Source organism: Colletotrichum scovillei (genome assembly GCF_011075155.1).
Source record: "Colletotrichum scovillei strain TJNH1 chromosome Unknown Contig00014, whole genome shotgun sequence".
In the NCBI taxonomy this organism is placed as follows: domain Eukaryota; kingdom Fungi; phylum Ascomycota; class Sordariomycetes; order Glomerellales; family Glomerellaceae; genus Colletotrichum; species Colletotrichum scovillei.
The window spans coordinates 48,436-62,239 of record NW_023336272.1 but is presented as its reverse complement, the minus strand read 5'-3'; the positions used below and the strand labels follow the sequence as shown (position 1 = coordinate 62,239).

At 53.3% G+C, this 13,804-nt stretch overlaps 2 protein-coding genes across 2 annotated transcripts; one reads left to right on the top strand and one right to left on the bottom strand.

Annotated features, from left to right (window-relative positions):
- Window positions 1–6,104: 6,104 nt before the first annotated feature.
- HER10_EVM0010715 (uncharacterized protein) lies at window positions 6,105–7,432 on the bottom strand (the record flags this gene model as incomplete). The annotated part of the gene is made up of 2 exons (XM_035480167.1): window positions 6,105–6,736; window positions 6,808–7,432. 2 exons carry the CDS (start codon window positions 7,430–7,432, stop codon window positions 6,105–6,107), a joined length of 1,257 nt encoding a protein of 418 aa, XP_035325831.1.
- A 1,956-nt stretch (window positions 7,433–9,388) lies between these two features.
- HER10_EVM0002531 (uncharacterized protein) lies at window positions 9,389–12,347 on the top strand (the record flags this gene model as incomplete). The annotated part of the gene is made up of 4 exons (XM_035472237.1): window positions 9,389–9,899; window positions 9,978–10,301; window positions 10,515–11,434; window positions 11,526–12,347. 4 exons carry the CDS (start codon window positions 9,389–9,391, stop codon window positions 12,345–12,347), a joined length of 2,577 nt encoding a protein of 858 aa, XP_035325779.1.
- Window positions 12,348–13,804: the final 1,457 nt, after the last annotated feature.

Sequence of the window (13,804 nt, the reverse complement as noted above, 5' to 3'; positions counted from 1 at the left end):
CGATGACGCCTCCTCCTTCTCCTCCTTCATTATCTGTCACATGGCATGGAACCCAAGCTGACACACTTACAATACGCCACGATGCTGCATTTGATCCTTTGGAGCATTGACTTTATGGAGCGGCCAAGGCTGAAGCTGCGCTCGTCGCCATGATTAGCAGGCCTATGGGATTCGGGGGGGTTACCCTGGCTCATATGATGACTTTGGTCATCACGAGGATGCCAGGATTGTCGCCGAGAACGCAGAGGCCGCTGCTAACGGACGTCCGAAGCACAAGAAGAGCGGGCAGTCTACAGTTCACAGAGGATTGTCACGTAGCTAATCAATCCTTTTGCTTTGTACATCTTCAAATTTCCCCCTTCAAGCAATGATACATGAATCACGGCTCTCAATGGCCCAAAGCAGCACAAGAAAGACTCTTCTTCTTCTTCCCATAGTCCCTCATGTTCCGCTCCTGATCTCATTCTGTGTCTACTCAAGCTGCACATTCTTGCATCGATCTGTAGCCTCCTCACACTCGTCAACTCAATCGCTTGTCCTTGGCCTTTCTTCCCTGTCCCTTCTATTGGCCCCGCGTCAGCTCCTTCTTACGCTGCTGGACCCCTTGGCACCACGCTTACCAGTCACGGTCAATCTTGTCTTTTGGTGGCAAAGCGCTGGGTGTGATACAGCTGTCATTTGCGCGCTACGAGCCCTCCACAACCTCTCGGTACTCTTCCTGTAACTCGAGGCTCGCTGGATCACTGCCACTAGGAAGAGATCCATCTTCGTCAATGTTATCGACCAAAGGAGTCGCAGCTAAGGGGGTACCTAGCTCATTCAAAGAAGAAAGAAGCGGATCGTATGAATCACCAGACAGCAAGACAACAACAGTTGGTCCGCCACCCAATCTACCGCACCTGGCCTTTCTCGACGGGTGCTGCTTTTACTACCCAGAATACGCCCGGCTTGTCTATCTGGCCTATGTCCACCGCGCTATCATCATCGCTCACGCAACCGATCCAGTTTGCATAGGTCCTGTTGAGCCAACTCCTGAGCTTTCCCGGAACGGCCTCCTAGTCGTGCATCCAGGGGTCTTCGCCGTCGCCTCCATCTCATTCGCTGCCATCCATGGAGGTTGTAAGCTCCTTAGTCTTGGCTAGTCCGAAGTACATCTCTTGACCCACCTCCTCTACGTTGGTCTGGGGCTCCTTGAGGTCGGCATCGTTGGATTCGAGGGAACTCAGAACTTGTTTCCACGACGGGCTCTCTTCTTCGAGTCTTCCGGCTTGATCTTGTTTGCTAGCATATTGGCATTGACTGTATTGCCTGTATTTTGTCTGTCAGAGAAGCGGCCTGCAAAGTTGAGCTCCATATATCATGTTGAGTCTTGGCAATTGGAATGTTATTAAAGGCGGCGCAAGGCTGTTGGGGGTTGCTGAGCCATACATATTCAATTCGATGGACTCCCCGGCCATAGAAAGACTATTCATTGCTGTTCTGTCGCGAGAACAGGTTTGGCCTTGTTGAATTCCTGAAAAGCAACGACGATGAGCTCCGATACAGGACGGATCTAGTCTTCGCTCTCCCATTTCCCTTTCTCCTCCCATACCCCCTTCTGTCAGAAGTGATCCACTATGTGTACGTTTGCGCTGACCTCGTCAAACACACCACAGAAATTAAACCCTCGGTTCGTCAGACCGATAACCCGGCTCACCTGCATCACCTCACCAGCTCTTTCCGGTATTCTTCCTGAACAAGATCAACTTCTTTTGAGTTCGAGATCTTCTCTTCGAGAGCTCTTTTGATTCTTTCTCGCCGGCTTTCTTTATAGGTAGTTGGCAGCATCGTTTCAAGATGATAGGCCCTCAGCACCGAGACCGCGCGATTGATCCTGTATGTGAAGACCCGTTGACGCTCAAACACACTCTCGTCGGCGGCGGCTAAGTCTTATTGACATCTTCTTGCCTACCTTCTGGATCCACGCTTGTGGAATGGTAATGCGCTGCCCCTCAATATACGCGGAGCAGGCGGCAACGCCGATGGGGTCGCTTCTGTCCAAGGGTGGCAAAGGGGGGCGTATTGTATCAATTTGAAGCGCCCCGTCCGATTCATCTTCTCAGAGCCCCAGGTGACGATGAGAGCACAGGCTGTGGAGTGGCTGCTACTGCTAAAATTTGGATCTATGATGAGCAGTAGAGACATATAAGAAGTACAACGACGACGATGTCGAACGCAAAGTTGGAGCTTGTGTTATGGAGAGAATGTAGGGTGGGTGACGTGAGTGAGATGGCACGGATGGGTGCAGTGAGAGTGGAGTGAGGAGTAAGTGAGACGAGTGGAGTGAGTGAGACAGGTAGGACGAGTGAGACGGTCTGTGTTCGCTTAAGTTGCCGGACCGGATCGAGTTGCGGCAAGAAAAGAGGGTTGGTCGGGGATAAAACGGGGCAAACCTAAATTCAACGCCCTCCGTTCTGCCATGAGTCGCCCTATTGACTGACCTATGTACAGGTGGCGGAGATGCTCCCGATTTTGTTGGCTGACTGGGTCTTCTACCGTCTGGAAGGATTCATACCTCGAGTAAAAAGTGTGGGCTTAAATCAAATGCGCCCAATGATGCTGTGATGGGAAGACAAGAGTGAGAATGGCAGACTGCGTCTTTCTGCACCTTCTGACGCCTATGACAGAGTCATATCCTCGTTTTTTCTAATTCTTCTCCACCTTCTCCTCGTGGTCAGCCAGACTCAAAACACACACGTCAATCCGTTGCCTTATCACCAAATGGGTCGGCCCGAATTTTTGTGCCCGAGTACTGCATTTTGTAAATATGAGATTCGAGCGGCATTTTATCGAGCCTTTCTGAATCCAACAGACTCTATGGCTGAGTGTTATATCATCTTGTCAAAGGCACCTTGTAATCCCGGGGAAGACGGCAGTTCACACAGATGATTCATCCGTCTTCTGGCCTACTCGTAATTGGAATTCACGACCAAGAAATCATCCTCGGCTCCTGGAGACGAACGGGTGAGCCCATATCAATGCTCAAGCTCAAGGATATGCCTCTCAATCGGTGAAAGCATCCCAACAGCCGCTTGTCAGCAACGCCAGCATCGCAATAGGCACCACCACCTTCAACACGTTAAGCGTACACGTGATGCACATGAGCGACACTCACCATCAAGGCAATGTGAATTTGAACAAGAATCTCAATTCACTGGCTGGGTCGGACATTATTCAACAGTATCCCGATGCTTGCTCTTGTTTGGCCTACGTCAGAAGGGTGTGGTGTGAGATCTTTCTGGTCCTTGGGTTCATCTGGCCGCCCATCTGCATGCGTATTGATGTTGGATGACTAAGCTGGAGGCAGAAGGCAGAAGAGGGTGGTGTGAGTATTACATAAGCAGCTTTAATCTTGCGGACGGACCCTTCCACTCACTTACACCGACTGAGGAATCGCCGGCTCTGCCCACGAACTTTCTCCTTCCACCACGCGCAATTGACTAATACAGCACTATTGATCTCGTGGCGACCGAAAGGCCTGCTCTCCTGATGTGTATACCAACAATCGGTTTCGCCTTGCTGCCGCTACGCTGATTCTCATCATCATCGTCGTTGTCGTTGGCATCGTCCTCTGGCTCGTCCATGCCGACATCGAGTCTCCTTCGATTCGCCGTCGCTCTCCAGAGCGCCACCCCAATGTTTCTCGATAACGTGGCCCAGCTTGGACTCCGGAACGGCATTGCCCTAACGGCAACATATGCTGGGGCAGTTCGGCAAGACATCATGCAAGTCAGAACCACCCGCCGCGGTCGACAAGGCAGCCAGCGCCGCCACGAAGGAAGTTTTGGTGGTCTAGAACACGGTCGACACCGCCGAGTCGATCATGAGGCTAGATTGAAGCTTGGTAGACGGCATGGCGAGCGGCTTGGGTTGGAGGAGGCGGTACTAACGTAGCTAACGAATGAAATTGCCCCCGGCTGTCCTGACTCACACGGAACGCACACTGCGGCCTCTGCATTCTTCGCCAGCTTCGGCAGCGTCTGGGGCTAGTTGATGCTGCGTTGAACGCGAGCCTTGCCTGCGCCTTTGGCTGCAGCATACCACGGGCTGGAGAACCTAGGGCCGAATTCTCGCGAAAACAAGATGACCAACAAGCCGCGATGTTGAACATGATGGGCGGACGGACTGGCACAAGGACCCGAAGTTGTGCAATGCTGACGACAAGAGGTGCTCACCGGCCGACTGAGCGATGAAGCATCTACGCCAGATTCGAAGCGATGGAAAAACGTAACGAAGCACCGGGAAGGAAAACCGAGGCAGCTATGAATACGAGTGGCAGCTTAGCGGAGGAAGATCAAGGGTTGGAGAATCTCCTATGAGGTGCGGAGCCCAACGCAAATGTCTTGTGCCAGGTGATACTGACAGGTCCATCGCAAACTCAGGCGCGAAGTCTCAAAGCGGCGCTGGACGCGAACACGCGTGGTTCCTAGACGGCCTATCATGAGCCGCAAAGCCTATGAAAACGATTCGGAAGCAACACGAAGAGCCGGCGCTAATTGTAGAGGGTCTTTCAAAGAATGGGGCCAAGATTTTGAAGGAGAGGATGGTCTCGTAACTCATGCACACACGCGAGCGGCCTGGGACAGGACCAGCTAATGTCTTGGCTGAACTTGACGAGCCCATCTCACGGACACACATTAAGACATGAGGGTTCCTGTATGTAGCTGATCAGCATCAGAAATCATCCGGCGGTAGAGGTGCAAGTGCCTACCAACCGGGACTCGTACCATACGATCCCCTCCATGCCAGATCATACGTGACCTTGAAGCTCCGTATCATCTAGTTGAGGTTCTGTGAAGGCTTGAAAGTCACATCTCGGAATGGCACGAGTACCTCGAGTCTGCCTTCACACGAATAGATCGCCGAGTATCTCGTGATGACTTTCTAGCGTTGATGTAATTGCATTCTCTTTCACACTCATGGCGCTCTCGGTCAGGGCATCTTCAGTCACGAAATCTTTGCAAACATCAGAAGTAGCCCGGCTTGTTGGATGATGCCCGTCAAGTCATCACCCCAGCTCATTTTCGGAGAGTCTGTTGCTCACCAATCCAACCGCGCTACGAAGTACTGGTTTGGTGGGACCAGACAGCTCAAGCGATGATCTCCCTTGTCAGAGCGCTATCGGTGGCTCCTCAAATACTCGCGGTCGAGGCATCTCGGAGCGCTTTTCTTCTTTCCAACAGATATAGTAGGCCAAGAGCATGAAAGTGGTCACGACAATGGCTATGCGTTGCCCATCACAGTCCTTGTAAATACAGTGAGCCTTCCAGGACGGCCGGACAAGTAACGACTCTACTGACGAGACAGACTATCCTGCTGGCAGTTGTTAAATGGTTGATTACGATAAGGGCATCGATGCGGATTGTGGAGAAGGTCGAAGCCATCACGAGAGAAGTTTACGTATCATGGCGGAACTACCAGGCTTCTTGAACGGAGGGAATGGGGTTGGTCTGTTCACAAGATACCACGGAGCCAAAGGTCTATGTACATCAAGGCCCATAGGGTAGTCAAGGCATGTTCATCATCAAACAGCATCATTCGAGGCACCAACAGTGTAGACGTATGGACCGCTCAATCGTCGCCCAACAAAAAGCGTTGTTCATTAAATCTACTGTGCCACTATGGGCACACCAAGAGAGACGCCATCTGGTCCGGCTAGTGAATAAAATCCTCCAACTGTCAGCGGCCAAAACTCGCGACTGCTGGTCCGAACCTGAACCTCATCCTGGAATTCCATATTCGCGAGCCTACTTGATGCCTCGTGCCGTGGAGTCCTGTTATCCAGAACTCTTCATGTAGTCTTTCTCCCAAACTTTCAATGGTGCTTCTTACAAGGGGCGGTTGCCGTGCTCAAAAAGTGGAGGCAGGGCCTCGCCTACAGCATCCTCCAGGTTCCTTAAAGCCTCAAGTGCCTTTTGGGCAGCCGCCAGAACCCGGGGCCTTTTTGAATTCTCAGCCTGGAGCGCTCTATCTGCCATCCGCTTCCGACGGACAGAAGTGGCTAGCTCGTGATCGATGTGCGACTGTAATGCAATGGCGTCAGCTTGCGCTTGTGAAGCAGACTTCTAGTCCTCCTCATCATCAACGCAGCCGTCAGTCTGCTCCTCGATAGCGCGTAGACGAGCAAGGGTCTTCTCGCGCAGCTGGACGATGCTGCTCTCCGACTCTGTCTTGTCCTTACGGGCGACTGTCGTGTACGTGGCATCGACCTTGATCTGATCGTGGATTTTCCGGAAGCGGCCTTCATCTTTGATGTCGTTCAAGACACACTGCAAAGTTTCTGCGGTTGCACCTGCATTCTCAAGACCATCGTGCGACGATGCCGTTGGTTGGGCCTGACCACTCGTTTCGCGGTTGAGGGCATTCTGGGTGGAGTGGGCAGATTTCGCAGCAACGCTGGGGCGAGCCATATCGGGGTTCAAATCGACACCCGAACCCTCCCTCGAATCCGTTTCCGAATTGTCAATGTCGCCGATCGCGCTGTCATCGAATTCGTGGTTGGGCATATCGGTAGAACCGGGGTTGCCTTGAAGATTGTTGCTTGAGCCCGACCTCGTCAGTCCACCGCTACCAGGAAGAGTCGTATTTCGCTTATTTGATCGCGTGACCAATCGCGAGGATGCCGTAGTGGCTTTCTCCATGTTGCGTGAGGATGTGTTGCCGGGAATCGCTGAGGGAGTGGCGGCACCTGCAGGGCCTAGACGAGTCGCAGAAGAGTTGTTAGTGTGAGAACGGCGGGGCGAGGGAGAGCGAGGCAGAGGGACTCACCAATTTTCTTTGCGGCCGTAAATTCTGGAACTGAAAAGAACTGGTCAAGGTAGCTCGAACCAAGACCGCGGATGGTCACAAGTCGATGAAATAGCCTGCGGGCGTCGATGTGCGGGGGAAGCTTTAACCAGCACGCACGAGAAGCGACAGCAGCAGGGCCGAAAAAAAGGTAAAGATCCCAGTGTGAATCGAGATGCAGATGGGTGACTGCCTTGAGGCGGTACGCGGCCTCGTTGCGCTTCGTATTAACGTGAACGTCCCAATGGTTCTGGTAAACAGATGCGAGGACCAGGCTCAACGTTGATTGGGGGATGGTGCGCTTCAGCCACAGGGGGAATGGTTCAGTCTCAAGACGAGCGTTTAGCGTGGTAAGTCGATTGATCTTGGATGAATAGGCGAGAAGAAGTTTGTTCCAGGCGTCAAGAATGCTTTGCTTGGACAGAATGGCGATTCGGTTGAGTCTCGCTACGGCGCGATCAATTCCCGAGTCGAGTTCGTCGTTTGCGTGAGGGGTTGATTGGGAGGATGTGGCTGCGGGTCTTGAGTCCTCTGGAAGCGGTAGTTGTGATTGGATTGGTAAAGGCAATGGTGTTGATTCGGATGTAAATTGTGAGTTTGGCGCCATTTAATTGAGAATGTCGTCGAAAATAAAGACCTGAGTCAAAAAAGGGCCAGGTTGAGGACGCGAGGTTGAGACACGCGACCGGAGTACACTCCGAGAGGTGGGGTGGTGTGTGAGCGCCCGGGTGCCTGTTGGTGGCAGGACATACCGTTGTGAGTGGGTGCTGATGACGTAACAACGGGCAGGAGTGTGTAGGCGACTGGCCCGGTTGTAAGGTTACTAAGGCAAGATACCTACTTTGTGCAGGATGGTGATATGCGTCTAAAGGGTGATGGGGTCCGTGGATTCTCCGTCCGGTAGTGGGGCGACATGAGAATGGAAGGCAGGTGCTGACCCCGAATGGGAGTGGAGGTGCTGGTGCCAAATGGCAGGTGCTGGCACTCCAAAAAAAAAAAAAAAAAAAATGCAAGCACCCCAGAATCCGTACCTGCCTTCTAAGAAGAACCGCCTGCCGAACTTCAAGTCCACTCGTCGGGAGTGTGGAGTCTGAGCTGTGCCTTGTTCGACATGGGCAGACATTTGCTCGAGCTCACCGACAACCGTGCAGACTCACCACTTCTACAAGCACATGCGGCAATGCCTGCGAAGTGTCGGTGAGCTGTTGATGTTGGGAGGTGCTCGTTATGACGCCCAGCTGATACAGCTGCTCAGTACGGCATGGTGCGACTGGGGCGGATTCAAGAGTTCGATGCCATCTGTGAGACAGAACTCATTCCCAAGCATGTGTGCGCCAGTGCAGCAGTGGTCGGCACAAGCTTTGGCCCGCAGGGGCATTAAGTGAAAAGCTGAGGCAATTGCTGGGTAAGGTGAGCTGGGGTGGGTAAGGTGGGGTGGGTAAGGCGAGTTGGGTAAGGTGAGTTGGGTAAGGTGAGTTGGGTGGAACAGGCGAATGGCGCCAATCGGGGAAAAGCTGGCAGCCACATAGAGGTATGCCAAGAGACAAAAGCAAATACTTCGTAGTGACCCGCCGTTAAAATATGTTGGAGAGGAAGTTGCTCGCCCGAAGAGAGAGACACGGAAGGACTGCGTTTACTTCTTTCCGTTCTAGCTGTGATTGACGAGACCTGTGGGAGGGGAGTAGCAAATCTTGGACGCTTTTTCAAATGGGCAGGCGTATGGTTAGCAACTGCCTTGCTCCCCTGGATAAGGTTAGTGGCAGACGAGAGTGAGGTTCTTTTCCATCTACCTTAACCGAGGACCCAGTACTCCGATCATCCGTACCTTCCTCCGACATGATCAGGTACGCAAGGAAACATCTAAGGAAGGTACCTGCACATTCCCCCTCTCTCATGCGAATGGCATCTTTCGCCGCATTTACGTCTTGCCAACCTTCCAACCTCATTCGCCTCCCCACTTCATTCACCTCCCGACCTCATTTCCCAATCACCATTCACCCAATCCGCATACAATCAGCCTCGTTCGTTTCATTCCCACCAATTTACCCTGCACCTATTCACATGTCAACTACTCAACCTAGAGTCGTTCAACTTGGACTCGTTCATCCTTGACTCGTTTTTCTTCGACTCGTTCGAGTCACAAACAAACACCCGCAGCCTCGGGATTTCCCAGCACTAGTCATCCCCCAGCTTTGCGGTACGCCTTTCTCGCAATCAATGTCAGAGCGGTCTTGAAGGCACCCAGCAACATCGAAACCAAAGTGAGTGGTGCTCCAGCTGCCCCGACTCAGCAATTGCGGTGCCGCTAATCAGTTGGCAGGAGCAGAAGGAGCGGACAGTCTGAGTGGCCAGCCACCTTCCGCCAAACACTGACACAGTCCAAAATCTCCCAATATTTTGGGTGTTTTTTGCAAAGTCTCCCAATCACATGATCTTTCCCCACGCCAACACGTTCAAGTACGTACCTGGTGGCTTCGGCCGGACATCACCCCCAATTCTTAACACCGCGTGACGGCTACACGCGCGTCTCATCCCACGTACCTTGTGCCGCGTCACTCTCGTTATGTTGTCCCCAACGACGACTAAATATCTAGAGGAACTGAACCTCTTTGAGGCGAATTGCAAGTCCTCCGACCAACAACTTCTCTCACTCTACGAGCGCTTCAAGACCTCCTACTGTGGTATAACGGCGACATCCTCGACACCGTCTATCGACTTCCGCATCTTCGCACTCGCTCACATCGAACCATACCTCACAGAAACCCTGTGCAGACTTCTCCATCGGTCGACAATTGAGAAAATTCCCACGGCTGACAACGTCAAGAATCGCCTGCAAAGTCTTGCTGTTGGGCTGGATACTCAGCCGCATGTCCTTATTGAATTCCTTGGACGCGAAATCTGTTTGAGCCGTGCAGCTATCGGGCACACCCAAGACTGTCTCTCTGTTCGCCCAGACCTCCGCCTCCCCGACCTGCTCCAACTCCTCTACGACGAGCAGGCCAAGGTGCTCAACCAAACAAAGGGACTGCGCCAGGTCACCGACATTACCTTGTTACGACGCGTAAGGGCATCTCGTGAGTCCTACCGACCTGTCGTTTCTGGTGCGCACCTCGCTCCCGCATCAGTTTGCTGACCCGGTATGTTTACTGTAGTCAACCCGGCTGTTGCCAAGACAAAGAAGCTCACCGTTTCCCGACCTGGGTCTCCCCCCGGCGTTCATCACCCATTCCAGGACGGGTGTGCCGACGACATCGTCAACGGAAGTATGGCCAATCTACGCCAGCCACCCCGCAAGACGTTGCCGGCGGCTTCCGAAACCCACAAACACATGCACGTTGATAGTGCCGACACCATTGTCGGATCAGATCAGTCTGTAGATGACGATGAGTCATTCTCATTTGCTGGCAGCGGGCGGTCCTCGCCAGATAATTCGCCCGAAGCGGGACGAAGAGCGGGGTCGTGGTCCGAGGACCAAGGTCTTTTCGAAATGAGCGACCTCCTTCCACCGAACTCATTCCAGAATCAACACCTTCCGCCTGCAAAACGAAAGCAATGGGCTCCACTACACGAGCAAGAATTCAGTGAGAGCCCGGGGGAGGACTGGGCTGTCGACAGTGGCGACGCAAACCCGCTCAAAGTCTAGAGATCCATGAGCTGGGGAGACGTTGAGGAAGAATTCATTCTCCCAGAGACAGTTCAATCCCGCAGCCAACAGCGAATCAAACGTCCGCGGCTATCGCCAGTACCAGAGGCTGGAGACGAGATGGTACAGACAGGCAGCACTCAACAGAAACCGCCGCCTCACGAAACAGAGCCAGCTAGAGACGAGAACATGAAGACAGGCAGCGCCCATCAGACACGGACGTCTCGAGATACACAGCGAGAGCCAGGAACTGGACCAGAGAGCTCCAGAGCCACCACTGTAGCAGACATGCTCAAGGAGACCACGGCGGAGGTCAAGGCACCGCAGGGCGATTCGAAACATATCAAGGGGCCAAAGGGCGTGCAACGAGGCTCGGCGCAGACAGACAGCGCCCACCAGACCCTGACGTCTCGAGACACACAGCCAGAGGCACGGCCACGGAGCCCCAAGGCCGTCACTGTGGCAAACGAGCTCAAGAAAACCACGAAGCGGGCTGAGTCACAGCAGGGCGATTCGGTAAATGGCGAGGGATCAAACGGCGTGCAACGAGGTTCGGCCGAATCCTCTGTCCATCCAAAGCCTCAGCAGGTCTCTTTGGACACCCTGCTCGCGGGCCTGCATTGCCTAGACGATGGTAGATTGCTGAACGACGCCGTCGTCAACATCCTCATTGGAACTCTCGCATGTGACAGCGTGGCCGTCATTGACAGTCTCCAGCTCACTAGCCCCTTCAAACCGTCCCCGAGTCTACAGATGCGGCTGTTGGCCTTGCGTGAAACGAACCTCATTGTCATGCCATGCTTCCACCGGCAAAGCAAGCATTGGCGGCTCTTTATCCACCTGAGAGGTTCAGACTCTATCGCGGAGCTTGACTCGCTGAATCTTCCCAACCAGCAGGGAGTCAACACAGTGCTTCCGATGGTGGCGCAGATCCGTGGCCCTTCCGGTCCCACGAGAGTTGAGAAGGTTCGTAAGCATTCAGGAAACCTCGGACGCGCGGGCGCAGTTTCTTAACGTCTTGATGGGGGCTTTTTTGCGCTGACTTGACTTGATCTAGATCCGGTGCGCCCGACAGGGCAACAACATCGACTGTGGTGTATTTATTGTCGCGTTTGCCATGAAGATTGCGTCCGCCACGGCATTTCCTCCGCCAGGCCTCCAAGACCAAATCGACGTGCCCTTCTTGCGGCAAAGTTACAAGAAGATGCTACTGACATCCACCCTCGCCAGTCCCCCAGCGGCCCTTTTTGCTTTCCACCCTCTGCAACGATCACAACCGGAGCCACACAACGGTCTACTAGGATCGGACAGCAACGTCATTAACTTCCAACGGCGATTATGGGACAAATGCCGCCATTTGAGAGCCCTTAGAGACTTCGACAACAATCGGATCGCCAGTTTACAACTGCAATCCGAGCTCATCCAGGCTTCAGCAATCTGCTGTACCGCAGGCCTCGTCGATATGCACCGTTGGCATGCTACCGCGATAGATGAGGCAACCAGAGTGGCCACTGCCAGGCGGACGCTCTCTGTTGTGACACGAATGAGGGGTCAGATGGTTGATCTCCTTGCGGACTGTTCTGGAACCGAGAACAGATACCTTTCCGCCCAGCAGCAAGTGGCTCTTCGGATGATGGGATCTGCCATCGGCACGGCCATCAATGAGTTTCCCGATCATACTGGGCCAAGCGCCCAGGCCCAAACCCAGTCCCTGGAATGGAGTCTTTGGACACAATGCGTCGTCTGGTGGCTAACGGCAAGGCGTGCTACAAATCTGTGCCACAAGCTACAGAAGGAGTGGCATGCTAACCACGTACAGTTGGCCGACGCGAGGAGAGCTGAGGTCGAGGCAATGGGAATCATGCACGGGAACATTTGATCGAAATGCATTCATCGGTGAACATGGCTATGTACAATGATGGACAACGGCATCTGCATCGTTTATGGTGGAATGGGCCATGGCCATTGTTAGAAATGCCTTGACCACGGGAGAGAAGTATGGAAAGCGGCATTTGATGAGGTTGGGAAGACGCGTTAGATGGTAATAATGTATGGTTCAAGCAAGGCGTCTGACATGCTTCGGTGCTTACCCAGTGGCTTATCAAGGCCTGGTAATGGGGGTATAGCCATAAGCCATCTTTTACTGCCTCGGTCTTCAATGTCAGGGACTTGAGAACACAGTTTCAAAATATCAGTCGTGATTGCGAATCCAAGCAGCAAAACATGGCATCGGTGTGTCGTGGTATGGCCAGATAGCAAACTTCAGTCTCCCACTGAAGGTCAGCATAATAGCCCGCACGCCAAAGTTCCTTTCGTCACCCCACAAATACGCGCCGTACATGGTAGCCATCCTGTAATCGATACAGGGCAGCCTTAAGGATGTCACTTGAGTCCATACTGTTCACAGGCCCGGCCCATGCCAGTGAGACCCGATGAACTGGCCCCTTTTCTAAAGCTTGCCCCTCTAGCCATCGTAGCCTGCAAGATGACAATGTCATCAGCAAATTCATTGAAAAAAGAAACCCACTTCGCCAAGTTCTGAGTACGATCAGGGCGGGGGCAGTTAAATGGGCAGATGCCGCTTCACCTGGCATCAAAACGACGTCCGGTTCACCGATCGCTCCAAGAAGGCAGTACCTGAACGAGTCGTGGCGCTTGAGGCAGACCCAAGCTCAACAAGGCAATTATGAGGCCTTCAGTGAATAGCACATGCGTGAGAACCATTTTCACTAGGCCCTGTGTGACTCTGTTCTGCTTTCCAGAAGGTTTGTGGTACATTGCCGATGTTGACTTCACTGCATGCCAGAGCAGGAATGTGACAGCTGAAGTCATCAGCGGGTCGCAGCGCGGATTCATTCGAGCAATATCTCAATGCAAAGTACCTGTGCTGGCTGGATACATTCGGTCACGTCGGGATCTCATGGAGGAATCTGCTCATTTTTGGTTACCACATTCCCAGCAACCCCACCGCCGTGCTCGATGTCCCGCTTCGTCATGTTTCCCGGCAGCATGAATCACGGGGGACTACGACCATATCTCTTCCAACTATTCTAGGAATACGGCGTCAGACACGCGCAGCTGAACAGCCATGTGAACCTAGAGCTGAGGCCACGAAGACCTTCCCAAGATCGTGCAGGACGAGGTGCGGACCTTGCGCGCGCGGCGCAAGTCGTGCCATTGATGCCACCAGCAGAACCTCCGCAGCATCAGCGCGCCGGATAATCCTGAGCCGATGCACCGTAATGGCAGCGAGCCGGGAACCAGTGTGTTCAGAGCGCGAGATCCACCGCGCAGAGAGCATTAGGAACAGGAATGGCTCCATGTCCTCCGTCAAAT